The 27,034-nt window shown below is 43.9% G+C and overlaps 1 protein-coding gene across 1 annotated transcript in view; it reads right to left on the reverse strand.

Moving 5' to 3' along the window:
• The window catches only part of St8sia2 (ST8 alpha-N-acetyl-neuraminide alpha-2,8-sialyltransferase 2), a 73,240-nt gene that overhangs the window by 23,581 nt on the left and 22,625 nt on the right, over positions 1 to 27,034 (reverse strand). Inside the window, exons 2-4 of the mRNA XM_031386997.1 lie at positions 14,102 to 14,164; positions 9,923 to 10,051; positions 4,707 to 4,964 (exon numbers count right to left, since the gene is read on the reverse strand). Coding sequence (XP_031242857.1) covers positions 4,707 to 4,964; positions 9,923 to 10,051; positions 14,102 to 14,164 — 450 coding nt within the window. The remainder of the gene's footprint in view (positions 1 to 4,706; positions 4,965 to 9,922; positions 10,052 to 14,101; positions 14,165 to 27,034) is intronic.

The following is a 27,034-nucleotide window of genomic DNA, read 5'->3' on the forward strand; positions in this document are numbered from 1 at the left end:
ACAAGAAATTTGCCTGAGGGCAGAGAATATGGCGCAGCATGGGTGTTTAGAAGAAGGTGTGTTGAGTGGGTCTGACTAACAAATATTACCTGGATGATCATGACAAGGAACAAAAGAGCAGCCAGATGAGGTATCAGAGGTTGGTTATGCAGGGACTTGGCTCTGAAGGCAGAAGGGAGGCATTTGAAGGGCCTCAAGGGAATAAGCAGCGTGGGCAGATCTGTACACGGCACTCTCTTGCCTAACCCATCAGCCTGCCCTTGAACTTCATGGAAGGACTGCCTTGGGTCCCTCCCTCAAGGGCTCTGTTCCAGGTGTGCATGCAAGGCTTCCTACATGAGCTGAGGGCCCCCCCAGGGACTAAGTCTACAACCTGCAGGTACTGTCTTCCCTGGAGGACTGGCTGGTGAGAAGAATCTTCAGATCAGTGGGTATATGTCTGAGAATGCACAACAAGTTTGTACAGAACGGAGGCTGGCTATGTGTGAGGTAGGGGCCAGGTGCCATCACTTCATACACATCCGCTGGCCCTGCCTATAAGTGATAACTGTTCTTCTTTGGCTGGGAAAGGAAGTCAGTCAAGCAAATAGCAAGGGGAGCATCACTGAGCCCTAGGTTCTGCTGGCCACTTGGCTAGTATTCTTTCATGGGTCAGTTCATTTTACCATGAACCTGTATTAATTTTACAGATGAGAGGAATGCCAATTAACTTGCCCAAATCCCCTGAGCCAGGGAGGGGACCATTAGGATTCAGACGTTGTGGTGTCTGACTTAGAAGCTCACCAACTCGTCAGAGCCTCCCCAAATACTTCTCATCTCCATCTCTAGCCCCAGGCTTACTCTCTCTAACTGTGGCGTAAAAATTGTTGGGAAGAGAAATGCTGAGGACCTCTTCAGATGTCCCTGGCTGCAGGCCTTGGAGAGTGGGGGGTACTTCCAGCACAGTGGCCCGTCTGGGGCCACCCAGAGCTCCCAATTACTCTGAGGCCAGCTGAGTCAGACTTCCAAAGCTTTACTGATGGTTAGGACTGTTTGCGACTGACTCCCAATCCTAAGAGCAGAGCCAGGGGGATTTAATCGTGTCAGGCTCACTGGAGACAACCATCAACCGCCGTGGGGCAAAGAAGGAAGCACAGGTTTAGTGGGCCTCTAGTAGATTTGAGAACAGGTGAGGAGGTAGGAAAAGCACTGATTATTATGACAATCTGAAAGGGCTCCCCGGGAAGGGATAACAGCATATTTACAGCCTCTGAGAACAGGGCCATTCACAGCAGAGGCTTACACGTGGGCTCCAAGCTTGCCAATAGTGTGTGTTGGTATGGACATTGCTGCTAGGTATGGCAGCTGGACCTGTGTGAAATGCTCTTTCCCATTGGCATGGAGTGCATGAAATGTTTCATTTAAGGAGGGAGGGCCCAGTCTTTTCTGACCTTGGTCCTGGTGGATCTAGGCTCTGCTGTTCAAAGAGAGTGCTAGGTGAGGGAGCTACGTTGGAGATGGACCTGGCTTCTGGCAGGAAGGAAGCTGGCCCCTTCCAGAAAGAGCTGTATCTACAGGTACAGGTAGAGGAAGCCTTAGATGAGGGGTAGTTGTGGTTCTGAAGCTAGGCTGCCAGCCCCACAGCCTAGCCCTGACTGTAACTAGTCACCCAAATTTTGGCCATCGTTTCCTCAGTTCTCCACTGGAAAGGATAGTGCTGGGGGTTGAGTAAGCTCAGAGACGTGCGCGGGCTAACACCAAATGCTATGAGCCTGCTAGTAATAACACGCTGAGGGCACAGCACATCTTAAGGAACTATGCTGATGGTAATTTACCCTTGTATGGGTATGTGTGTATGTTGTATGTGCGTATATGTATGTGTATATGTATATTGATGTGTGTATATGTGTATGTATATGTGTGTATGTTGTATGTGTGTGCATGCATGTGTATATACATGCATGTGTATATATGTCTGTATGTATGTGCATGTTCATGTATGTGTGTATATGTGTGCATTATGTGTGTGCCTGTGTATGTCTGTGTATGTGCATGCATGTGTATATATATGTGTGTGAGTGTATGTGCATGTGCATGTGTATATGTATATGTGTGTATTGCTCAGAAGAATGAAGCTGAGGATGGCATCTCTCCTCATCCAGGCCTTGTCGTCTTGTGCTGTCCTCTTGGGCCTAGCTGTCTCAGCCATCTCATGTCCCAGCGACCAGTGTATAGTTAACATCTGTTCAACAGAGCCTCCTGGACCAATTCTGGTTCCCCCATTCCCCCTCTTTCAGTCTGCTCTTCCTTGTGGGAGGGGCTACGTGTCACAAGTTCACTTGTTCCATGTGTCCTGGGACCTTCTAGGACTCCTGGGGTGCTGTCACCCAGTAGTTTTCTGAGGGAGTGACAATGTTCTGCATGTCCCTCACATGGAGGGGGCAGAAACATAAACAAGGAAAACTGATTTTGTAGACTTTGATAGATAGAGGCAGGCCTCCATTGAGACCTTTTCAGTATTTGTTGTTGGAGTACAGACATTTGGGGTCCTCCTGTGTGCTAGCTGGTCCTTAGCTGGTGGTCCAGACATTGATAGAAAAGACTATGATCATCTCAGGAGCTCACTGTCTGGGGGTGAGCTAGTACAGCAGAAACATAGTTTACAGAGAATGAAAATGAATACTCGGTGTACTATCATGTGGAGACATGGGACATGACCATATATGTTCTATCACCTAACATTCATGAAATCATTTTTCTGTTGATTGTGTATGCCTGCTTGTGGATGTGGGGTCAGCAGGGCATAGCCTAACCTCTCTCTAAGCACATCTCGTGTACCTCCTTTGCAGTCTTGTGGTAAATCTAGTCTCAGGCTCACTTCATACCCAGTGCCTCTGCATTCAATAACCGCCAGATACACAGCCACATTCAAGTGTGGAGAAATCTGAAAAGACTTTACCATGGAGGGTCCTCAGAATCAGCCAACGCAAGCCAAACATTTTATAGATGTAAACAAGCTCAGGAAAGGGGGAGTGATGTACTCCAAGTCACATGACAAATGACCAGTAGAACCAAGAATGAGCTTCAGAACCCACACTGAGAACTGTGGGCCCGACCCTTGCTGTGGCTTCTAGAAATTCTCTTTTCATTCAGCCTGGGACCCCAGCCCCATAGGATTATGTCAACTGTGTTCATTCAGGGCGGATCTTCTCTCCTCAGTTAGGAGTGGGGCTTAGCATGGCATGGGAAGCTAACTGTTGAAACCCATCACTCATATCAAAGAATAGGGTTGCGACCTGCAAGAGCTATATACTAGGTCAGAAAGGCTCCCTCACTGCTCTGTGTCCTCCACTTTAACAGCCATCCCTCTATGCCTCTCCTCTCTGGGTTCCAGTCAGACAAGTTCCCACACAGTTTCCTTTTCAAACCCTCCTTAGTCAATCTTTAGACTGGAGAGTTTAGGAATGTAGGGACAGAGCTATTGGCTCTGCCAAGCACAGAGAGACCTGGACAAGAAGAACAAATGTGTGTCACGTCTCAGATTTCTGCCAGGGCTGAAAGCAGGTTGGGATGACACTTGAGGAGCCATGTGTCCTACTTTTGTCTAGGAGACAGCGATGCCTTGTTTCTGAGTTTGTATGGCTTGAGGGTCAGGTACCAGAGCCATGAGTAACTGTCACAATGTCCCCAGCGATGGCAGAACAAGAGCTGATATCAGAGAGAAAATGACTGTTGAGTTTCTTTATCACTTTTTCATTTCCTAGGTTTTGACTCCAGGATTCTAAAGTTACAGGTGGAACATCATTTTCTAGAATACTGGGAATAGGTTTTCAGCCCTGATCCCAGTAACTATCCATCCAGATTTTCTTAATCCCTTTTGTACCAGGTTCTGTTTAGTGTTTTCAGAAAACAAGCTGGTTTTGTAAGGGGCCAGACAGTAAATATTTCCAGCTTTGCATCCTGTATGTGCTCTGTATTGCTTTAGCAAAAACACCCCAGCTTTGACCAGAACACTATTAGCAGGGTAAGGATGGGCAGGAGTGGCTGCGCTGTAATAAAGTTTTATTTACAAGACATGATAAGGGTCATAGTCCGTCCACCTCTGTACTCTCTCTGCAATTCCCAACCTTAGATACAATCCAGAATCCCTTAAATTCTCTGGGTCACACAATGCCCTTGTCCTGTCCTGCAGGAGATTTAATGGAATAGATGTACACTGTGATTGGAGGCAAGGCTTCCTGTGATGGCTAATCTTCATTGTCAACATGATTGGATTTGGACACACACCTCTCGATATGCCTTTGAGAGACTTTCCAGAGCGATCTAACTGGAGAAGGAAGTCCCACTATGGGCTGGGTTATACTATCCCATGGGATGGGTTATACTAACAAGATGGGGAAAATGAGCTGAGAACCATTCATCTGCTTCTTAACTGTGGATACAATCTGACCAGCTGCCTCATACTCTTGCTGCCCTGCTTTCTCCATCATGACAGACACTCAAACCATGGGCTGCCAATGAGCCCTTCCTCCTTTAAGCTGCCTTTGTCTGATGCTTGGTTCACAGCAATGAGACAAGTCACTAATGCTCTCTCAAAGCCATTATGACAAGCAAGGAAGGTTGAGAACAGGATGTACCCAATTAATGTGGCTTGTTTCAGTTACATTAATATACTTCCATATACCTGCCACTCAGTGCCACAACCCTTGCTTCAGGTGGATGGTTACCTTATGACAAAGCTGTGTGTGTCAATCTCCTGGCCACAGCCGCTGTTCAGCAAGACCCCCGAATTGCCCACGATGGCGCAAGTCTGGAAATGCTTATTCTTCAGGGGTGAGGTTCTGGGGAGGAGTTCATAGAGGTTCTGGGACACGTTCATTGTGCTGTCTCGATCAAAGATATAATGAATAATGTCTCCAGGCTTCAGGGTCCCCTTAAGGACAGAAATATCCTTCTCCGCATCCAAGAACTTTAAAATTTGCTTCCTGTGAAAACCAAATGAAGAACGTCTCCATGTTGCTTATGCTCTGTACTGGCTCAGATGTTCTATCCTGTGTCACCCCATAAGGATGCTGCAACCCAGAAAAATGGTGTGCACACCCAGAGCTCAATTGCCCTCAGGATGCTCTCTAGGCTTTACAGAAGTCCCTAGAGCAGAGGTTTTCAATATTCTTAAAGCTGTGATAATTTAATACAGTTCTTCATGTTGTGGTGACCCTCAACCATAATTTATTTTTGTTGCCACTTCATAACTGTAATTTTGCCACTCTAATGAGTCGCAATGTAAATATCTGATATGAAGGGCATCTGACATGCCACCCCTGTGAAAAGGTCAACCCCCAAAGGTGTCTCAACTCACAAGTTGACAACTACTTCCCTAGATGGGCTGGTGTTGCATAAATAGCAGAAAACCTATTTTTACTGGGCAAAGACAGCCCTTTGGCCCACCCTTCATCAAACTGTCTATCTTAGGGAAACTACCACTTAACAGGAAGATCTAAAAGCATAATGAGAAGCCAGAGTAATGTATTCCATCATTCCTTAATGGTCTCTACTTTTCCAGGAAGGCTTCTTTAGGCATGGCCTGGGGACTGGGGAGGAGTGGAAGGTGGGACACAGGTAGAACTGTGGAACTGTGATGGGGAAATTACTGCTTCCATCGGTAAGGTCCTGTGAGCATGGCCTCCTGGCCTGTGCACTGGCCCATTGTGTGGACTGATTATTACTCCTCTGGTTGCTGTCTCCTGGGGTTTATGAATTGTGACATTCCCCTGGTACAGAAAAGTGTTCCTCTGTGTGTATTCAGAAGAAAGTGATCAAAATACAACTCTCCTGGTTCCAGGGTAAGTTAGATGTAGAGGGAAAGTTCTAGAATAGCACAGGGAGTCATGTCTGGGAAGGAATAGATGTCTTCATGAAATCACCATGAGAATTTACTCCTAACACAGCCTGTCCCTAGGAGCCTGAGGACCAGCTAGGAGCTCTACTTATAGGAACTTAAGGACCTATATGTAGGTTATAGGTCATACCTATAGAATGATACCAATAGATATATTAATGTGGGAAGAACAACCTTCACATGACCAACAACATTAGAAAAGAACCACAGACAGCTAAGGAATGTTGAAAGCAGAGAAGCCCTCCCTACCAACTGTTTGTCCAATGCCAAATGATCAGTTCTGAAATCATATACAAATGTAAGTAACATACAGACTGAGCAGGGTGTGTTTATACATTTAGGACTTCATATCTATCTATCTGTCTCTCTGTCTCTGTCTCTGTCTCTGTCTCTCTCTCTCTCCACACACACACACACACACACATACAACAACAACAACAACAACAATTAAGAAACAGAGACCATGAGTTTGAAAGAGAGGATGGCAGTGGGTACATGAGAGAGGCTGGAGGAAGAAAAGGAAAAGGGAAAAGGATTTAATTATGTTTTAATTAAATTTTTAAAAGAACTGCCTAAGGGTCTAGAGAGATAACACAGTTGGTAAAGTGTTTGTCATAAAAGTCCGATCTTCAGAACCAACATTAAAAAAAAAATTCAGGCACAGTGTCGTGTGCCTGTAATTCTAGTCCTAGAGAAATGAAGACACACAGATCTGCAGGGCTCAAATGTTAGCCAGCCTAGCCTACTCAATGGGTTCCAGGCTAATGAGAGACTGTCTCAAAAACTAAGGTGCAAAGCTCCTGAGGAACAATGTCAGAGGTTGACCTCTGCCCTCTACAAGCACATGCCTACACACAGATGACAGACAGCACACACCTTCAGTCCCAACAACTGGAAGGCAAAGCTAGGGGAATGTCTGAGTTTAAGGACAGACTAGTCTACATATGTATGTATATGTAAATGCATATGATGTATATGTATATATACAAATATACGTTAGATATGTGTACGCACACACAATATATACATACATGTATGTGTATTTATATATACCCCCACATATATGTGTGTATATATATACATATACATGTATATATATATGGAGAGAGAGAAAGAGAGAGAGAGAGAGAGAGAGAGAGTTAGTTAGTTCCAGATGGCCAGGGCTTTCTCAAAAAGTTTCTTGGAAAACAAACAAACAAATAAACCAAAAAAAAAACAAAAACAAAAAAAAAACAAAAAACCGACCCAAAAAACCCACCACCAACAACAAAAAGACAGGATAGTAATTTCAGCATACAGGGAAGGAGCTGCATGCTTGGGTCAGCTGATCTAATTGTATCTCCTGCAGCAAGCCCCCATTAGAGAACAGGCCCAGGGGAGCTTGTCTCCATCCCCAGAATGCGCAAGTGGCTTGCAAATGTGTGACTCTACTGGGATGTGCACTAGGTAACACTGAGCCTTAAGCCTACAGAGCTGGAAAGGTATATACCCTGAGGCAAGCCCCCGGAGGGTGCATGTCTAGATACGTGGACACTAGGATGAATCTAGTGGCTGTGGCTGACACCTGAGGAAGCCTGATTCTGTCAGGCCCCAGGTCAGATGATTAATGCACATCCATCCAGCTTTGGGATATTCTGAGATAGCCAAAGGACAGCCAGAAGCCCTCGGGCATCACATGCTCCGCCCACTAGCCACAGCACATTAGTGACTGGAGTCTCCAGGAACTATGCAGGGGGACAGGCACCTTGGCTGAGCACTTCTTACTTCTTAGCGGGAAACAAAAGCATTTTATTTACTAGACTTCACTAAAATGTAGATTATATAACTTGACACGCTAATATGGTTTGGAAATTGCTAATATCCCTTGCAATTACTTACCCCAAAGTATTTAAAAGCAAAGAAAGCCCCCAGAAAGCTCATAAATAAATACCTCTGTGAGGGAATTAATTTCTAACTAATTATGAGAAATTACAATCAATTATTAAATATCATTCCAAATCACTTACAGAATCTTTTATTGTGAATAATTTTGGCAACTAATTGAGAAGAGGGAAATTCCTTTTCCCTGTGGGTAGAGGCATATTGTTCCTTCTACAGTGGCTGGTGTCGGCAGACTCCTTATGGAAGCAATGGTCTGCTCTTCTTCACAAATGGGGTATGTGTGTGTGCATCCATGTGTGTGAATGTGTACACATGTGTACACATGAATGTGTATTTCTCTCTACTTCTTATCTTCTTTTCAGAGTTCCTAGAGAAAAGGGCCAGAAGGAGCTGAAGTAGGAAGGTTCTGGCTATAGAATTTTACCATCAGGTGCTATAGTAGGGAATATGGAATATGGTGGCCACCTGATAGATATGGCCAATTCCAAATCTCTGGGACCCGTGGATGTGATTTTACTCAGAAACGGCGTTTCTCAAGATTAAAGATCTTGAGATGAGATCATCTTGGATTCCCTGTGGGCTCTAAATCCAGGGACCATGTCCTGTGATAAATAGAGAATGAGGTTATACTGACTCAGACAACAGGACAGAAGAGATAGATATCAGGGTGATGCAGCCACAGAGACACCTGGAGCCCCGAGAAGCCAGCAGAGGCAAGAAGGCTTCTCCTAGAGCTGCTGAGGCAGTGCTCAGAACACTGGCTTCCAGAACCATCTAGGGGAGAATAACTGCTATGGCTTTAGTCACAGGCTGGTGAGGTTTGCTGCTGGGCATCAGTCTTGTCAGTTCCCCTGAGTCCCAGATGAAATGTCGTGGCTGTTAGGACAGTGCAACAGGGGCGAGCGAGCGAGTCTCACCTAGGTGGCCCCAAAAGAGGTGCTGAGAAAGGATGGTCCCTTTCTCTTCCAGAGAAACTGGCAACTCTTCCAGCCGGCCTCTCAGTTCTTGGGTACCCAGATGTCAGTACTCTTTAGTTCCTGTGGAACACCTAGAGCTAGGGGGTGGAGCCACCGGATGTGGCAACTGCCTTCCTCTTGCTACTTTGTTGCCCTTCACCTTTGCTTCAGCAGGCTGATGCTCAGCAGGATTATCAAGCCTTTTCTCTCTGGGTCCTGGCTGCCTTGTTCCCCCACCCCCCACATTCTCTATCTTCTTTTTAAATTCTCTTCCATTCCTTGTTACAAATACCATATTTAGACCCTCCTAATGCAAGACGCAGCATGCCATACCTGACAAACTCCTGCTTATCCTTCAAAATATATTGCTATAAGCCAGCATTTCCTAGTAGCCTTCTTGGACCCCTTAGAAAATGAATAACTCCCTTCAGGGCACTCTCCTTAGCTTGGCGTATTTGCAAGATATAGTACTGCCTGGCTTGAACATCCTACTGAGTTGCCTTTGCTTGTTTTTGTATTTTTCTGCCTAACATGTCGATTCCATGCCAGCAAATGCCTAGAGATGAGTATCTTCTGGGGATCAGATCACAACAGCATCTCAGCCCAAAGTCCCACTGGCTGAAGTTAGAATTCCTTTCCATGTCTACCACCCAAGGAGGATTGCTATCTCAAGGCACCAAGGCAGGACAAAAGCTTTTTTCTGTCTTAGACAGGTCGCTCTGTTGTTGGTCTACCAGATGTCAGGTCAGCTCTGGATCTCTCAGCCATAGTTGTGTGTTCTCATGTTAGTGGTGGTGAGGATATAGGGTTTCATTTTACAAGGGCTATGGGAGGTACAGAATGGGGACACACATATCAGGTTAGAGACGAACAAGAAGCAACTCTTTATATTGGAGAAAGAGGCACCCACAACCTGAGCAGCTTAGAAGCAGAGCTCCTGGCCTGAACTGAGGACCCTGTGGGGCAGGTTCACTCACAACCTCCCCTTGTCCAAATGGCTGCATGTCCACATGGGGCAGGCAGCTGGGCTTGTCCCAGGTTTTGATATTTAATTGATCATTTAATAGATGAAACCTGTTTCCTCAGGAGGGCTACATTTCCTTTCTATCCTGGCTTCTTTAAATAATAGAGAGCAGCAGTTTGGTGGCTTGCAGTAAAGAAGCCGCCCTGCCCCTTTCTCTCTTGTACTTTAGTGACCAACCAATACCTGATCCTCAGAGAGAGCGTCTGGTTGTGTCTCCATTTGGACGAGGCTGGCTGGATGCTGTGTTTAAGGCTTTCATTACTTCTGTCAGCAACAGCTGGCGGTGAAGAGCCATTTATTACAACTTCAGCTCTGGAAGGGGGAAAAAACATGAAGGTAGACATGATCTGTGAGCCTGCCCATGACACGTAGTCTAATAGTTCTGTTTTTGCACGGGCTTGAATGTAAACTTCACGAGAGCAAAATTGCTGTTATTACCTGAGAAGGGAAGTCTATTTATCTTCTAGAATGCACGAGCTCTCTCCCTCAGGAATAGCCTACAGACGATGGTTCTTAGAAACAGGAAGTGGAGTTCTACAACTGCTCTTCCCTCCTCCCATCTCTGCTTCGAGGGAACTAGGCACTGTCTGCCAGGACAGTAGAGTTTCCTTTCTTAGCCACAGTGAAGACCGCTCACAAGGGAAAATCATAGATTATTCCGTGCTGGCCCACAAACTTAACAAAGACAGCTAAGCCCACATAGGTCAAAGTCCTTGTAGCCTGTGGCTTTACCTTTTTTCCCTTCTTTCTGTCACTTTCCTCCTTTTAAAACTTTTTCAAATTGTGTGTGTGTGTGTGTGTAGGTGAGAGGACAAGGGGCAGGAGTCCATTCTCTCCTTCCACCATATGGGTCCTGGGAATCGAACTCAGATCGTCAGCCTTTGTGGCAAGTGCCTTTGATCACTGTGTCATATCACTGGTCCTTCCGTCACTATTTTTTTTGCTGATGGAAAAACATCCACCTATGATAGAATTATGAGTCTTGTATCTGTCTGTCTTACTAGACTTCAAGTGGGGGATTTTACTCGTTCATTTCTCCATTTCATAATGGTTTAACATAGCAGGTATCCAATAAATAACCACTTGTGGAATCTGGCATTGAAATTGATCCTGAGAAGCCTGACATAGAGGAAGGAGCTCGCTGGCTTTGTATTTCTGAAGCAGACTACAATGCTGGATATGAACTATCTTTCTGTCTGACTCAGGGACAGCAGGGCTTTTTGAACTCAGACACTTGAAATCTATGCTAGTAGGTTTCTAAGAAACCAGGCTACACTGATATCTTTGAAGACAGTCTAAAAGCCAGCCTGCCTCCTGCCAGTGCACAGAGATACATGTGGGTCACATCCCAAGTTGCCTTTGTCTAGCCGGCAGCGCATTCTCCCTGTTAGAATAATAAGTGGATTTGTAATGCAGAATGCTATAGCCTTTGAGAGTTCAAACCAAACACCTCTGTCCTCTACATTCATCTTGGAACAACCAAGTTCAAAAAGATAAAATTCTGCTAGTGATGCCTGAACTCAATACTCTGTTTTGCTTTCTGCAGGTAGAGAACAAATTCTTTTAGGGTCTACCCTGTGTAGCCCACTTGGCCTGTCGGCTCACCTCCATCTCTCCATATTCCTTCCTCTTTTGCTTTGCAGCACTTGTCTTATAGCTTTGAAGAGGATAGACCGCATAGCTTTGCAGAGGATAGACCATGAGAGGATTCAGAGTGTGGCTGATGTACTTTATCTAGTGCATGGGCTTAAGGGAACTTACAGAAGAAAACAGAAGGCCCAAATCTCTAAATTTTATGGTTTCACGGAAGGAAGCTGAATGTGTCATGGAGGGATTTTTGCGAGCTGGGGCATCCATGGGAAATCCCCTTACTCCTCTGGTCCACAGGTCAGATCTTTACAGAAAGAAGACATCTAAGAGGGACATGCCAGGCTCTGGGGTTCTAGAGTTCTTAAAGGACTATTGTTGTTTCCTACTGCTGCCCAGATCCAGGAGGGCTGGTGTGGCTGCATTCCCTCTGGTATTGTCTTCTATGTGTGGCTAAAGGAGGTTGTTAGGTATCTTCCTTAATTTTTCTCTGTCTTATTTTTTGAGGCAGTGTCCCTCATTGAATCTGGAGCTCCATAGTTCATTTGGACATTCTTGCTAGCCAGCTCCAGAGACCCCCCTGTCTCTGCTTTCCAAGTGCTAGGGTTACAGGTGTGGACCTCTATAACTGGCTTTAATCTTGTTGTTGTTTAATATGGGCCCTTCAGATTGAACACATCTCGAGCTTGTGCAGCCACCACTTGACCCACTGAGCTATCTTCCCAGCCCTGGCACTTACTGCCTGCTTCCATGTGGCCAGAGGCAAGGGCAGTAAACTCAGGACCATAAGGACAGCTGTCATGTCCTCAGACTCTCCAGTATTCACTGAAAATTACATTAGTAGGGTTGAGTGACTGAAATAGTCTCCTGTTTGGAATGGCATGGTCTTTCTAAAAACATCATGGCTGGCATCTCATGGATTTCAACCTCTGGTGATGCTCCCCAGAAACTGAGCATTTTGCATGGCATCAAGCATACTCAGGAAGAAAACTGCTGAGCTATGGAGTCACAGAGGCTTGTAGTGGGGACCTGCTCAGATATCTATCTGTAGGTGGGGACACCAGACTTCTATTGGGTACAGGGTGGTAAAAGAAGTGAAGGATCCAGGCACTGATAATGATAACATTCTGATCCTAAGTCCTAGCTATCCTATCTTACATCGCTAGTCTTGTAGCTGAACTTCACCCCTGTGGGTGGCAACCCTGGGCCGTGGGCATGGCAAGTTCCCTTTAGGTTTCTGGGTTCTGCCTTCATGTCTATACAATAAAGGGGATGGCTTAACTATCCATGTGGACTACCTCTGTTTACATGATTCATGTGTTCTGTGCTATACAAAGCCAGCTGGACTGCTGAAGGAGATCAACTTTCTTCCATAAATATACCCTTTAGGGCCCAGGACATCTCTCAAACACTATAGGGTCATTTTGGCATTAAGTTACTTCACCTTTGAACTCTTGAACTTTACCCTCAGTCACCACTCTCTGATGCTATCAATACGTCTAGTGACAGCAACAGGTGTCTGATGCATGCTCTGATCATCTCAGAAGCTGGCTGTACAGAGTCTTATAGTCTGCAGTTCTAAGTGGCTGCTTTATTAATTGAGTTGCATGACCCAGAGAGTGAATTCACTTGCCTGAAGCCCTACCAATCTGTCTGTGCCTCCTCAAGTTACCGTAGAGACTTGGGCTTGGTGGACAGGGTCACCTGTCTCCAAAAGGGGACATTTTTTCCATAATAAGACAGAGGGAAATAGGGATATATGGCTTTCTTTATTTCGGCCATGCTTGCATTTTAGCCAAAAGATATGCTTCATTTGAAGTGCCATATGGTTGAGGCCATTAGAGCTGTAGAAGCAATGATGGAGAGCAAGAACAGTTTCTCTCGTCAGTTATACATGGTCAAGATCAGGCATATTTTACAGGTCAGGTATGGTCAAAAGACCTAAAAAAGAATGAAAAATTTGGCCTCTGAATGTTGTGGGCCTCTTGTTCCCAGCAGTATCAAAACAGGACATTGAGGAAGTTAAACAAGACCATCAACTTGATGTTCTCTGCACATGTTTAGGGTCTCACTACTTGCCTCCCTGCTCCTTAAGCTTGGGCTTTGAGACAGAGGTCAGACCTATGACACTCATCATTTTTTGGAGAATGGAGAATTAGAAGCATGGGGCATCTGTAGCGAATCTGAGTTTGTTGTCTTACAAAGCACCTACACAGTTCTCTGAACCAATCTGCCCTATAGCCGAGGACTGTCCTAGTGGCTTCCAGTCATACTACGTAAGAGTGCTCTTTCAGAATTTAGAGTGCACATCCAATAATTAGAGTTAACATTACTTAGTTGACTCCCTGTGTATTTTAAGATGTCAGCAAAGTTCTCGAATGCTTTATTCCCATCTCAATCCCCAGACAAGCCATCAACTACAATGAAATTGGATTAAAGTCCTAGCTTGCTTGAGGGGCTCCACTGCTCAGCAAAAATCCAGGTTACAAGTAAGTTGGTGGTACTTCAAGCTCTGCAAAGTGGGTGGGCTCTTTTCCAGAAGGTAACTTTCACCCATCTGTATTTCCCATCTCTGCAACCTCTCTAGCCCCATGGACCATTTCATGTGATCTCCCATTGACAGCTCCCCTCAAAAGTGATTAAGGAAATGCAAAACCAAAGAAACGAAACAGATCTATTTGCTAAGTAAGAAGGGCACCATCCAGCAAAGAGGAGAAGCAGATTAATAGCTGCCTTACAGCAAAAACAAATGAACACAAAATCTAATTTACAAACCTATTAGATTTGCTATGTAAGCTGTTCACAGCTGATCTGATTGTACCTCTGCCTCCAGAATTCCTGCAAGACAAAGGAAATGCATTATTTATAAACACAGCTCTTCCTTGCAAAGCCCTCTTCAATCACCAGGAGACCCCAGAGCTCACCTGGGGGACTACAGAATGAAAACATCTTACTCTGAACTTTCCGTGAAGGGCCATGTCTTGGTCTTAGCCATAGCCCAGGAATTTCATGGGGATTTGGGACTTTCAGATCCTCCCATGTCCCAGTTGAATACTTCAAACAGAGGCACCTATACCAGACTGGTAAGAGATGACTCTGGAGGAGGCAGTCTCCCTTGGCTAACTCACATGATGACATGATTCAGTACAAAGTAGCTTTTGCACAATGTAATCAATGGTGACCAATGTGAACATCATTCGCTCTCCTCTCTTGCTTTCTTTCACGGGTGTTGAGATGTTGCTCTTCATATTTACCCTAAACTGAAGACATCAGCAATGCAACAGAGGCAACAAGATTAACTTAGCCATGCCCCTAGCCAAACGTGGCAACAATTTACTCTTTAAAGGCAGGATAGATAACATTAATATTGTTGTTGTGTGAAATGGAGAAGGCAGGAGGCAAGTGAAGAGTGAATGGGATTCTTTGTTTTGGAGAACAGGCCCTTGAAAAGCTCAAGACTTTTGATCTATTTCTTATTCAATTGTCAGATTCTGTCCTTGGCCACACAGCCTTATCCTATCTTGCTATTGTATTGGCTGGGTAAAGTATGAAAGTGTGACCTTGGCTCCACACTTTGTGCCTGTGTTGTAGAAAAATCACATGTCTACTTTTATTCATTAAAAATCCCCCAGATTTCTAGGATATGTGATTAAGAAGGTATTTTGTATTGTACTTGTAATTTAAAGGTTCTATGGAACCCTTCAGAAAAGGGGTTGGTGTACAGCAAAGAATTAACATCCCCAGTGAAGCTATGCATTTGGGGAAACTATCATTAAATGAGGATTCTCTGGGAAGAAGTTATGGTAGAGCTGTGCACTGAATTTATACGTGTATTCTCACCATAACATGGCAATTTAAAGTACAGCGATAGTTCAAGACTAACGAGCGGTTAATAATGAAATGAAAGAGGTTGTCTAGAAATGCTGCATGTAAAAAATTGATATGTGAGGTTTAAAAGCATTATGAAAGAGAAATTAAGTAAATGGTTTGGAATAGTTGCGCAACAATATTGGAAGAAATGATTTGGGCACCTTCCTGTGGATAGCAAAATGAACGTCAAATGGGTTTATCTGGTTATCCCAGTTTGTGTCCTGTTGCTGTGAGAAAACATTTACCCAAAACAACAAGGTGGGAACAGGGATTTATTTCTTCTTACAGCTTTCAGGTCATGGGGGAAAACTGAGGCAGGGACTGAAGGTCCTGGAGGAACTCTGCCTATTGGCTAGCTCTTTGTGGCTTGCTCAGCTGGCTTTCTCAGGTAACCCAGGACCACCTACCTGCCCATGGGTAGCACTCATGCATAGTGAGCTGGGCCGTCCTATCAATCATCATCAGGAAAGTGTACCATACGTTTGCCCACAGGCCAATCTGATGAAAGATTTTCTTAATTGAAATCCCTTCTTCCTGGATGACTCGTTTGTATTAAGTTGGTAAAACTAACCAGCATACTAATGTTCCCCAAACCAGTAATTCTTGCATCTCTATAACCAATTTCCCTTATCATCTGTGAATACTATTTTTTTATTTAAACTTTAAAATGGACTCATCTTTAAAAATGCACCTTTGTCCTAAACAAGACCATCCAGGAAACAGGTATGATGCCACAGCCATGTACTTATTTACAAAAACCACAAAACCATCACTAGGAATGTATTTATTAGAGCAATTCTTCAAATCATCACCACAGGGAATAGTGGGCATACTTCCATCTCCTTTGGGAAAGACTACATAAAAGAGGAAAAGACATGAAATCAGGAGGGTGTGTAGTAGTAGGTGGGGTCGCCAGGAGTTGGAGTGGGGAGCAGAATGCTGGTGGACATAATCTACATACATTGTATTTATGTATGGAGTTACCAATATATGGATAACAACTTAAATAAACGTAAGAAGTGGGTTAAAAATGGCAGGGTATTTATGAAGTCTTTGATGAGGGCTCAGGAGTGTGTGTGAAGGGTACACAGAAGAGATAATAGGCTCTGGAGAAAGCTCTGCCTTTATCAGAATCTAAAATGCTGCTGATTCAAAATGCAAACCCAGCTCACAGGGTTTTCAGCAAACTTACAAGGGCTCCAGGTGAGGAGAGTGCCACATCTCATTTCACTTTTAAATATCATTCATTCAATAACATTGTTTGAATAACATCATAGTGGGGTTGCTGGCAAAGCTGAACACATATGGTTCCTGCCCTCATGGAGTTCCATTTTAGGGATACCACGAGGATTCACTCTCTCTTTTTTTTCCCCACTTCTTCTTAAGTTTCCACCTACACACACACACACACACACACACACACACACACACACACACACCAGGAATGATATTTTGTGTTCATGGGTCTGTGGGTTCAACCAACTTAGGACAAAAGGATACTTAAAAATTTCACATCTACTGAAGCTGAACAGACGTTTTCTTGTTGGTACCCAAACAGTATACAATAGCACGCATATGGTTTTAGAGATTAGTGGTAATGAATCCAATGTATATGGAAGGATGTGCATAGGTTGTAGGCAGATGCTCCACCACTTTATGTAAAGGATTTGAGTATTTGTGGAATTTGGTGTCTGTGGGAGAGTCCTACAGTCACTCACTCACAATAACTGAAGAACTGAGTATGTTCATCATGTCCACTGTGATGCCTTGATACGTGTATACATTATAAAACAATTAAGATAATTCACATATCCATCACCTCATATAATCATCTTTTTTTTGTGGTAAGAACATAGATCTACCTCATAGCCATCTTCAAGTGTATATTATCGTTGTTATTATTATTTGAGCAAAGTCTTGCTGTGTTGCCCAGGTGAACTTGGCTTTGGCCTCCTGAGTAGCTAGGATGACAGGCATGAGACACTGTGCTTGGCTACATATGCTGTTAACTATAGTCACTGGGCTACAAAAGAGTTTTCAAATTGCCTAACTGATCTTTGTGTACTTAGACCAACATCTCCCTCCTCTGTCCCCAGCTCCTGACTGACAGTTTTAGAGGGACCAAATACTTTACTAACAGCAGATCCCAGCCTTTCTCCTTTTCTGCCTCAGGCAGGTCCTAGAGAACGTGGAATCCTGCTGACTTCAGCCATCCATCAAATCTTGTGCTTTTCGTTATCAGTTCTTCCTGTTACTCAGGACTCCCTGTCCTTGACACTCCTGACACTCAGTCAGAACATCTCTTTGTTGGCTAGGCTAGGGGTGGAACGGCTATCTCTATGTTATAGCACCGCCTGACTTTTTTTCTTTTTTTTTGAGACAGAGTCTCACTGTGTGGCTCTGGCTGTCCTGAGATTCATCACATAGAGCAGGTTGGCCTTGAGCTCACAGAGATCCCCCTGCCTCTGCCTCAATCTCTGCTAGGATTAAAGGCATGCAACTTGTCACACCCCACTTCTTCTACCTACTGCTTCCTAAGGGTAACCTTCTTCCTCATCTTCAGGGTATGATAATCAAAAATGTTCCCAACTACTACCAACCTCCCCTGGGATGTGGAGCAGGGTTGCCTCTAGCCTAGAGTCTGTTCTGTGACTATTGTTTTTGGTTTAGTGTTTCCTGGCATACTCTGTCTGCTTCCATGCTAACCCCCAAGCTCAACCTGGGCCTCCCTCAGAACTCCCCTGGACTTTCATCCTCAGCCACCCTTTCCTACCTCTTAGAGAGCAGGTGCTTCTTTCCCAGTATCTTTCCCATCATCTCAAAGTCCGACCCCTTGCTTACAGTTGAGAAGCCAAGGTCTACTTTTTTGTTCCAGTTTCAGCTTCCCTGGCTTCTGGATCCACTGCAGCCTGTGTCCCTTAAGGAGAAATCCACCTTGCCTTTTATTTTCCATGTTCTGATGTTTTGACATCTGGGTCTTGCTGTCCCTGCAGATATCATCCTTTCTAGGGTTAACTAAGCAAAGGCCGCATGGTCATGTGATCTTCAAGGACCACCCAGCCATGGCAGGGCCCACACACTGTCACCTCACTTATGAAGGTCCTGATAAGGGTCATTATTCCTTTGTATAATAACTCTAAGGCCAGATTTGTGGTAACCAGGACCAGATCGCATACCCCATGGCCTACAGAAATTATTCAAACTAGTCTGCTCATCAGCCTGTCCATCTCCTTCTTACAGAAACACCATTAAATGTTCATGGCACTCTTCCTCCCATTCTCACTGACCTATCCCAGCCTTTCTCATGTACCCCCATTCCATAGTGTGACTCGTGTGCCCTCTTCCCGTAAGGACTATTAACATGACATAACATAACAACAACATTTATTAACATAAATAGGGTGGGGGGCCCTGTCCCGTCCACTTCTGTAGCTCATAGTGTGCCTTGCCCCAGAGCTTAGTGAACTAAGCTAGACTCTCATCCTTGAAGTCTGCAAACTTGATGCTACACCCTCATTATACCCACTCCAGACACTGTGTTGGCATAATTCTTAGGGCAGGGCATCACTCACAGGGAGAATGAAGGTATCTAGCTTTAGAAGGCAGCACCCAAACCAAGAGGGATTTGTTTCTGTTTCCTGATTACATTTTGCCTCAAATGTTACTAAAGTAAACTAAGACTTGCTGGATTAAGGGTCAAAACATGATGATCGGGTGAAAAACTTGCCAAAAGCAATCCACAGAGTGAATTACAAAACCACATATGCTTAGACTACCAAAATTGAACAATAACAACCTGCCCCTCTCCTGGGAAATCACTTTGCGTTCCAGAAATCCTCTAAACGGAGCCCTAATGTCAGCAAGAACAAGTGTCTGTTTGATCTCTCTACAATCTTCTCAGTCATAATGGTGACGAAGTTGGGCCACTTGAAAGTTTTGCAGTTTAGAAAGTGGTTCCTGCCCAACATCTGTGGTGTTCTCCCGGAGCAGAGCACCCAGAAACTAAGACAAGAAAGTGAGACGGCAAGTTAACAGGACAGGACAAAACTACACACAGTCCGATCTGTTTTGGAGAAAAGCAACCAGCAAAGATGGAAAAGGAATTTCTGCTCCCCTTCTGCATCAGAACCAAGTTATTTTTAAATATTTATTTTTAAATTATTTAGTGTTTGAGACAAAGTCTCACAGTCTAGGCTATGTCCCCTGGGTTGAACTTGAACTCCCTATCCTCCTGTGCCAACTTCTTGAGTGCTGGGATTGCAGGTCTACCTCACACACAAATTTCTGTAGTGTTAGCAGCTGAACCCAGAGCATCGTGCATGCTAGCAAATATTCTGCCAACCACGCTATAACTGCAGCCTGAAAGTTTTCAAATTTCTTGTTAACTAGTTTCTTTTTTTTTCAATAGACAAACCACAAATGTATAGTTAGTGAGATACAATGGGCTGCTCTGATATGTGAACATCAGGCTCCATTGTTTATACTCAGAGTCATGCCCAGTGTCTATCTGTGTTAGAATTTCCCACATTCACAGTTTCTCACCAGAGAGTTGAGCTCAGAAAATGAACTTTCAGGAGCTGACAGCTTTAATTAAGAGTCTGGACCCAACTTAAACAGTTGATTAATCTTGAGAGTAGAAGATTAAACTGAAGAGTGACTCATGAATTTGTAGGTACTTCACATTGTTGGAAGGAGAGTGAATGTCTTTTTCCAAGTCATAAAGCCCACTGAGCTCCTACCTGCTGATTCCTGGGTGTACATTAATATGTGGTCTTAATGGTAGGGAAAGAGGGGAGGGAAGGAGCAATTTTGAATCAGTCACATGAACAGCTCTGGGGCTCCTACAAGGGTCAAACAAGGGTTTTGATTTAAAGATGCTCCTTTCTCTGTCTACCTAAAACCTACCATATTTGTCATTTTCAGCAACAGCACAGCAATACTAAAGCACTAATAATGTTGTCATCTGTCACCATCATCCACTCCCAGAATGTCTCATCCCAAGGAGAAACTACATTCAATAAGAAATTCTCTTCGTCATTCCCCTAACTTTGGTTCCATTGTCTTCCTTTAACACCATTATGACTCTGCCTATTCTAGATATTTCAGGTGGCTAGAATCACATATGGGCTTCTTTGACTTCATATCATGTTTTCAAAGTTTATCCACTTACTTGTGTGCCAATGAGATCTGGCATTTGATGGCGCAGTTCTGGGAAGCAGGACATCACAAAGATGCTCTTTGACTAGAGTGTGATGGCTCAGGGGCTCCGTTGCCCAGAGTTTTCTGAGTTAATTAACAACGGACTGAACTCTGTTGCCAGTCTCTGTCTTCTGAAAGGCTAGCTATCCTTGCTCAAATAAGCATGGGGCCCCAGACAGATTGATTCAGTACAAATTCTTAACATCAAGTTAGCAACCATAATTATACTGCTTACTCTGAGTGGGAGGTGGTTCATGTGTATTTGCCTGGAGTCTTTTTTTTTTTTCTCTTCTGGGTTTTCGAGACAGGGTTTCACTGTGTAGCCCTGGCTGTCCAGGAACTCACTCTGTAGACTAGGCTGGCCTCGAACTCAGAAATCCGCCCGCTTCTGCCTCCCAAGTGCTGGGATTAAAGGCGGGTGCCACCACTGTCCAGCTGCCTTCTGCTTCCCAAGTGCTGGGATTAAAGGCATGCCCTACCACTGTCCAGCTGTCTGGAGTCTTAGTACTTTGGTTTGGGATGGTCACATGAAGAAGAACGCCTACCATCTGGGTCTGACCTGCACTAGAGATTTTCCTCTCAGCATTCCAAGTAAGGCATCTTCGGGAGTCACCATTGGAGAATCCTTGATTTAGGACTTACATCTAGACTGTAGTGGTGTAACTACAGTGGGATCATCAGGAGACAATAAATTCAAGGTTGTCCTTTCTAAACTCTAAAATATGGAGTGTCCTTGTCCTTTGCCACCCTAAAAGTGGAACTGGGGAGATTGCTCAGTGGGTAAAGCTCTTGGCACACACCATAAGAATCTGAGTTCAGATCCCCAGAACCCACACAGAGCCATATTCAGTACTGTATGTCTGTAATCTCAGTTCTCCTATTAAGAGATAGGAGGTAGAGACTGAGGGGTACTAACAAGCTTGCAGGCCAGCTAGCTTGGCATAGGGAGCAGTGAAGAAGGCACTCTATCTCAAACACAGTGGAGGGCAAAAATCAAGTTCTCAGATGGCCCTTTGACCTTCACAGGTGCACTGTAGTACAGGAGTGGTCCCCACCTCACATTGTAATTGGCTTTTCCAATCTCATTCCAAGTCACCTCTGAGATTTTTTATCCTCTAGGGCATGAGTCAGCTAATTTCTTCTTTAAAGAGCCAGACAGTAAGTATTTTAGGCTTTATGAGCCAAGAGGAAAAATTAAAGATATGCACACCCGTTAGAAATAAGAGAGAAAAAAATTTCCACAAATGTTTTATTGATGACATTTAAAAATATAATAATTCAGTAGAATTTTTTTACTCAAAAGCTTCATCAGTCTTCTGATGAGAAGAAAGTAATTCTTTGGGGGAGGCAGGATGGATGAGGTTTTGCTTAACTTAAATTTACTGTTCTTGCCATTATTATGGGCAGGAGGTCTCATTCTCCTGTACTGTTTCCCTGAACCACTGTGAGCCTTTATCTTTCTTTCTGTGAACTCATGTGTTACCTTAATCTTTCTTTTGGAACTTATGCTCTGCCCGTACAGCCATGGGGAACTTTCCCTATGGGGAAGAGAAAGGGCAGAGGTAAAATCCCACATGTCTGATTTCTACGTGAACTAATCATTAGTTGTTTGATCTTAAATTATCACTTGGTCTATCTAGAAGCTTCTATGTGTTTCCATGTCTATTGAATGAATAATAAGTTGGTATGGCTATTGAAAAGATTACATGATCTAATGCGACGATCCAGAAAGTGTAGAGCACACTGCAAACCACTGGACAGCAGTGCCATTCTTTTGATTACTTTCCACTTGTCCTAAGGACAGCGCAGTGGAGTGATTAGAATAAGAATGGCCTCATTGACTTGCGTGTTTGAATGCTTAGTCCTGAGTTCTAAACGACAGCACTTTAGAAGCATTAGGAGGTGTGGTCTTGTTAGAAGAGTGTTCCTGGGGGTGGGCTTTCAGGTTTCAAAAGCCCCAGCCAGGGCCAGTGACTCTCTTCTTCTACTGCCTGAGAACCCAGATGCAGAACTCTCAGCTACTTCTCCAGCACCCTGTCTGCTTATATTCCACCATGACGATAATAAACTAAATTGTTGAAACTATAAGCAAGCCCCAATTAAACCCTTTCTTTTATAAGAGCTGCCTTGGTTATTGTGTCTCTTCACAGCAATAAAACAAAGACTAAGACAGAAGAAGCTGGTACTAGGGAACTGGCCAGATTTGATCTGCTAACTATAGAATATTATTGACACCTATTTTAGGATGCAAAATACTCCTGAAGGTCTAAGAGACATCTTTGCCACATTTCTTTCCTTATGCTTATTATATGTGGCATTTACAGGTCTAACAGGTCAGGAACTCCAGCAGGGGCAGCCCATCCCAAGTGTGGAACCATCACAGATCATGCTGGAATTGGTCAGTGGTCATAGGACACAGAGGGACAGCATGTGGCATTCCTCCTACAGGTTCACTTTCACAGGAAGCAATATGATTTGCTCTTAGTGTTGCCAAGGCAGACTGGCAGTTTTTCTCTTTATTGGTTCTCAGGCTAGGCCTAACAGCTTTACAATGTGCTCCCCAATATTTGAGACTCCTTTTCTACATAGCAAGCCTTATTATGGTAGGAAATACTTAAATCTTATAGATCTAGTGGATGTCTATATGCTCCATGGGACACAGAAAAGTTGGTGATGCATGTATGTGTCTCTGGACAGTGTTACTTCTGTAACAGTTAAGGTTGCTGGGCTTCTATGGGTGTGGTTGAGACAGAGGTTAACTCAGCTAATAAGGCTGGCTGTCTTTTGTGCCCATGGCCTCTCTTTCACCTCTCATCACTTTCCTTGCTATCCCTTCTTCTATTTTAGTCACTAGCTTGATTTGATGTATACATTTACTTTGATTTCAGCCAACTTTTTTCTTGTCAATCAGTTCCCCTTGGTGTACAAAAAGGTACTAGCTCACTCTTGGCTTTCCCCTCTGCTTAAGTTCAGAAAACATCCCTGAGACCTTAGAGCTTTGATTATGTTCCAGCCAATTTCCATAAGCTTTATAGAAAAGTACTTATAGGCATCTGCACATCAAAATGCAAGTAAACAGGCCTCCTGGATGCCAGCATTTCACACCAGGCTTATTCCCCATCTTTCCTCTTCCTTACCTCTAACGAGGGGGAGACAATATGACTTATCACTCCAGCCAGAGTGCTTTCAGAGTGAATGAAGGCAAAGATCTGAGAAGTTGCATAAACTAGGGTTACCAATTCATGTGGGACTTGACCTTCAAATCTTTAAAGAAGGCAGACTTTATACATAGCTAACAGTTAAAGTCCCTACAGCTCAGGGGCCCATTTAACAGCTCTTAAAACTCAAAGGTGTATGTACTTATGTTAATAAATGAACTGGAACTCATGAAAAGCTAATAGAAAAGACATAAAAAACATTTTAGTTTTACTTGTGTGTGTGTATATGCATGTGCCAGTATGGACATGAACATCTGGGTGTCCACTCAGGCCAGTAGAGGGTATTGGATCTCAGGGAGCTAGAGTAACAAACAGGTTTTAGGTCACCTACTATGGGTGCTGGGAAACAACTCTGGTCTTCTCTAAGAGCCAGAAGTGTTTTTAACCACTAGGCCATCTCTCTAGCCCCAATGACTTTTAAATGTAGGGTATTATAGTTTGACTATTAAGTGTCTTTTATGGGTTCATGTGCGGGGTTATCGCATGGTCCCAAAATAGTGACACTTTATGGAAGGTCTGGAACCACTGGGAGGTAGAGCCTCAGAGGTGGAAGTGGGTCACCAGGAGGAGCACCTTGTGATTTTATAGTTTATCCTCACTTCTGTCTGTTTCCTGACAGGGAAGGCAATGTGACCAGCTGCTTCCTGCTCCCAAGCCTTCCCACCACAAATGGTTGTGTCCCATTAAACTGTGAGCCAAAATAAACCCTACCTTCCTCAAGTTGATTTTCTTCCCCATATATACAGTCACAGCATCTAGAGAAAGCAACAGTGTGTGTTTGTGCCCTCAAAGCCTCTTCTGAGTCCATACATTCTTGTTCTCTACAAGGCAGGGCCTTCTGCTCTGCCTTCCTGTTCTCACCTTTTTCCAGCAAGACACTCTCTACACTCAGTTCTCAGTGTCCTCACCATACACCATGACCAAACAAACACAGCTCTACGGCCCTGCTCATGCCAGTATTGCCATGAGCGGCATACTTTATATACATTCAGTGTGTTCCAGAAAGGTCTGGGGAATGAAGATACGAATCAAAAGTATTGCAGGTGTCGCTCTTCTCTAGAGAAGTCTCAGCCTCCTAGAGCAGGTCTTGCAGATGAAGGATGGAGAAACCAGACACACTCCTATGCTCTTCCACCTGCATCCACCAGGCATGCTCTGGTCCCAGTGCTTTGTGCTAGCTATGCTTCACTTGGGATGTTTGCTCCAGAGAGATCCCCATGGAATGCTTCCCTCTTCTCAAATCTTTGTGCAAATGTCATCTGTGTAGCAAGCCCTTTCCCAACCATCATTAAAAATAGCATCTATGTTCCCTTGTATTTCCACTGTGGTTCTCCTCACTCTCTACCTCTTTATCTTTTAATCACCATGCTCATTTATTAAAGGTACCATCTTGCACTACAGCACTAAACCTGTGAGGGAAGCATGTGTCTGCCTTCATATTGTCACCTTCCTGTGGTGCTGGGCACATTGAATATGGGGTTCCTTTAATATTTGTTAATAGAAGGACTCAACCTTCTACCTTTTTCTGGTTACAACAGAGGAACCAGATATCTCCTTATCCAAAGCCAGTGACTCCACCTAAATTATGAATTACATCCCCCTCTTCCTTGAGTCTATTGTATCCACTATTGTCTTCCCTCTTCCATGAACTCAACAATTTCCACTAGCTGCATCCTTTTGATATGTATCAGAGAGCAGCTCTAAGTCAGGCTCTGTTCCACACATCTTACCTTAATTCTTGGTTGCCTTGCTACAGCCCTATGCAGAAGGAATGAACATCCATTTCTAGACAAGAAGTTGAGGCACAGAGAAGGTAAAAATGTGATCAGAGCCACATGGTAAGTGAGGACCTCAGGATTCGAACCCAGAAACGTAGTTGAAGAGCCCAGCTCTGAATTACTTTTATGCTTCAGGCTCACACCCATCCACTATCATGTAGCTATATATCCACTTAATCTCACTTTACTCTTAAGAAGCCCTTAATTCCATACCCCTTCAGCCGATTCTATTATTTCTTCACATTACTTTGCAACTGTTCTCAAAGTCTCATCTATATTGGCCATCTCTTCCTTTCCACTCTGTTCTCTGTTTGTCCCACTTTAATGTGCCTTACTTCTATTCAAAGAATTCTTGTCGGACTACCATGCAACGACATTTCTCAGCCATTATCTATGTTAGTTTGCTTTTTATTACTGTGGTAAGCAGCATGACCAAAGGCAACTTGGGGAGGAAAGCCCTCACTTGGCTTACAGTTTAGAGACCACCTCAGAGGACTTTGCAGCAGGAACCTGGAGGCAGAAACTGAAGCAGTGGCCATGGAGAAAAGCTGCTCACTGGCTTGCTCCCCATGACTTGCTCTGCCTGCTTTCATATACAACCCAGGACCACCTGCCCAGGCATGGTACTGCCCACAATGGCTGGGCCCTCCCACATCACTCATTAATCAAGAACTGGAATGCACACATGCCGATCAGATGGAAGCATCTGAGGGGAGGTTCCCTTTCCCAGGTGTCTGTAGCTTGTGTCAAGTTGATAAGAACAGCAGCACACCATCAGCCTTCATCAGTATTTGCCACTGGTAGCTGCTTCTCTCTTCCTGGGTAGACTGTTGTGGGTTTTCTGGATGTAGTCTTTACCTTCTGCCTGGCTTACTGGGTAGCCCTGAACAGGTCTTCTCTTCCTTAGAAGACATGAAACATGTCACCCATGAGCACACCTTGGAGGAAGCTTGCTGTCAGGAAGAAATGTGGGGCATGATTCCAAGTGAATGGCGCATTAGAGTTCACACAATATCTTCAGCAGTCTTCTGACTCAGAGATGCATTGTTTTAAATGGTCTTCTCTAAATACTTTAACACTCTGTCCACAATGGTATAAGATCCTTCTTTGTTGTATTTTGGTACCCAAGCAGATGGTATCCAAATTCTTAAAAAAAAGGAAAAAAAACCAAAAAAACAAAAAACAAATCCAAAAACAACAACAAAAAACCTTATACTCAACTAGATTTTGCTTAGAATTATTTTTTATCATTTTCTATAAAATTTAGATTTACAACATTTCCAAATGCTTAGAATTACTTTCTATCATTTTCTACAGAATTTAGATTTACAACATCTCCAAATGCAAAGCATTGTTAAAAAGATGTGTATGTGTATGCATATTTTCCCTTCAGACAAAGTGGTCTTCTTCCCATTATGAAAGTTTATATCCCACGAGCTGTCTTCATTATTCCAGCAGACAGTTTTTGTCCCACTTGGCCATGTAGAAAATATGATATCGGAAAGGATAGGAAGATTCCAAGAGCTGTTAAAAATAGCTATGGTTTCATATGCAGAACCTTAGCACATTCCAGGCATGGTACCAGAAAGTACATTCACTTTCTTATTTCTTATTGTTTTAGACTTAGTATGTTCCAGGCTCCA

Source organism: Mastomys coucha, unplaced genomic scaffold (assembly GCF_008632895.1).
Source record: "Mastomys coucha isolate ucsf_1 unplaced genomic scaffold, UCSF_Mcou_1 pScaffold21, whole genome shotgun sequence".
Lineage (NCBI taxonomy): Eukaryota > Metazoa > Chordata > Mammalia > Rodentia > Muridae > Mastomys > Mastomys coucha.